The following is an 802-nucleotide window of genomic DNA, read 5'->3' on the forward strand; positions in this document are numbered from 1 at the left end:
TGTCTCCGCCGTTCAGAAATTATATTGGGAAAGATTCAATTACAAGGAGCCGAAATTAGGCAGAAAGATTCAAACGTCGCCGATTTTAAGCGCGTGTGCTGGGCGGAGGAAGGGGGGGGGGGCGAAATCGCAACTTAATGGCCTTTGGGTGCTGCTTCCCCCCCTCATAGAATATGGATACAAGACACCATCCCGGGGAAATACGACTAGAACCGCCGATCTCGCCTTGACAACTTCCTAATGGCTATCAGCAATAACAAATTGCCAACCCCACCGTTTTGTTCTGTCCAGGGCTCCCCTTACGACGCCCATACGACGGGGATGACCGGAGCCATCAGCTACCACCCGTACGGCAGCCCTGCCTACCCCTACCAGCTCAACGACCCCGCGTACAGGAAAAACGCCACCCGCGACGCCACGGCCACCCTCAAGGCCTGGCTGCAGGAGCACCGCAAGAACCCCTACCCCACCAAGGGCGAGAAGATCATGCTGGCCATCATCACCAAGATGACCCTCACCCAGGTCTCCACCTGGTTCGCCAACGCCCGCCGCCGGCTCAAGAAGGAGAACAAGATGACCTGGGCCCCGCGGAACAAGAGCGAGGATGAGGACGACGACGAAGGCGACGGGGCGAGGACGAAAGAGGAGAGTCCCCACAAGATGCCCGAAAGCAACGAAACCTCCGCGGAGGATGAAGGTGGGCGCCGGGCTGAGCGCGGGAGCGGCGGGGGGGTCCCCAGCCCGCCCCGTCGCGTCTCCCCCCTCTCCGCGGGTGGGGCAGCGGGGATGGGGTGTGGGGGTG

General features: G+C 61.2%; 1 protein-coding gene across 1 annotated transcript in view; it reads left to right on the forward strand.

Moving 5' to 3' along the window:
• Nucleotides 1–240: 240 nt before the first annotated feature.
• The window catches only part of IRX2 (iroquois homeobox 2), a 3,805-nt gene continuing 3,243 nt past the window's right edge, over nt 241–802 (forward strand). The window contains exon 1 of the mRNA XM_010583588.1: nt 241–697. Within this exon, the coding sequence (XP_010581890.1) occupies nt 241–697 (457 nt within the window). The remainder of the gene's footprint in view (nt 698–802) is intronic.

This window comes from Haliaeetus leucocephalus, unplaced genomic scaffold (assembly GCF_000737465.1).
Source record: "Haliaeetus leucocephalus isolate CR32 unplaced genomic scaffold, Haliaeetus_leucocephalus-4.0 Scaffold915, whole genome shotgun sequence".
Classification (NCBI taxonomy): Eukaryota; Metazoa; Chordata; class Aves; order Accipitriformes; family Accipitridae; genus Haliaeetus; species Haliaeetus leucocephalus.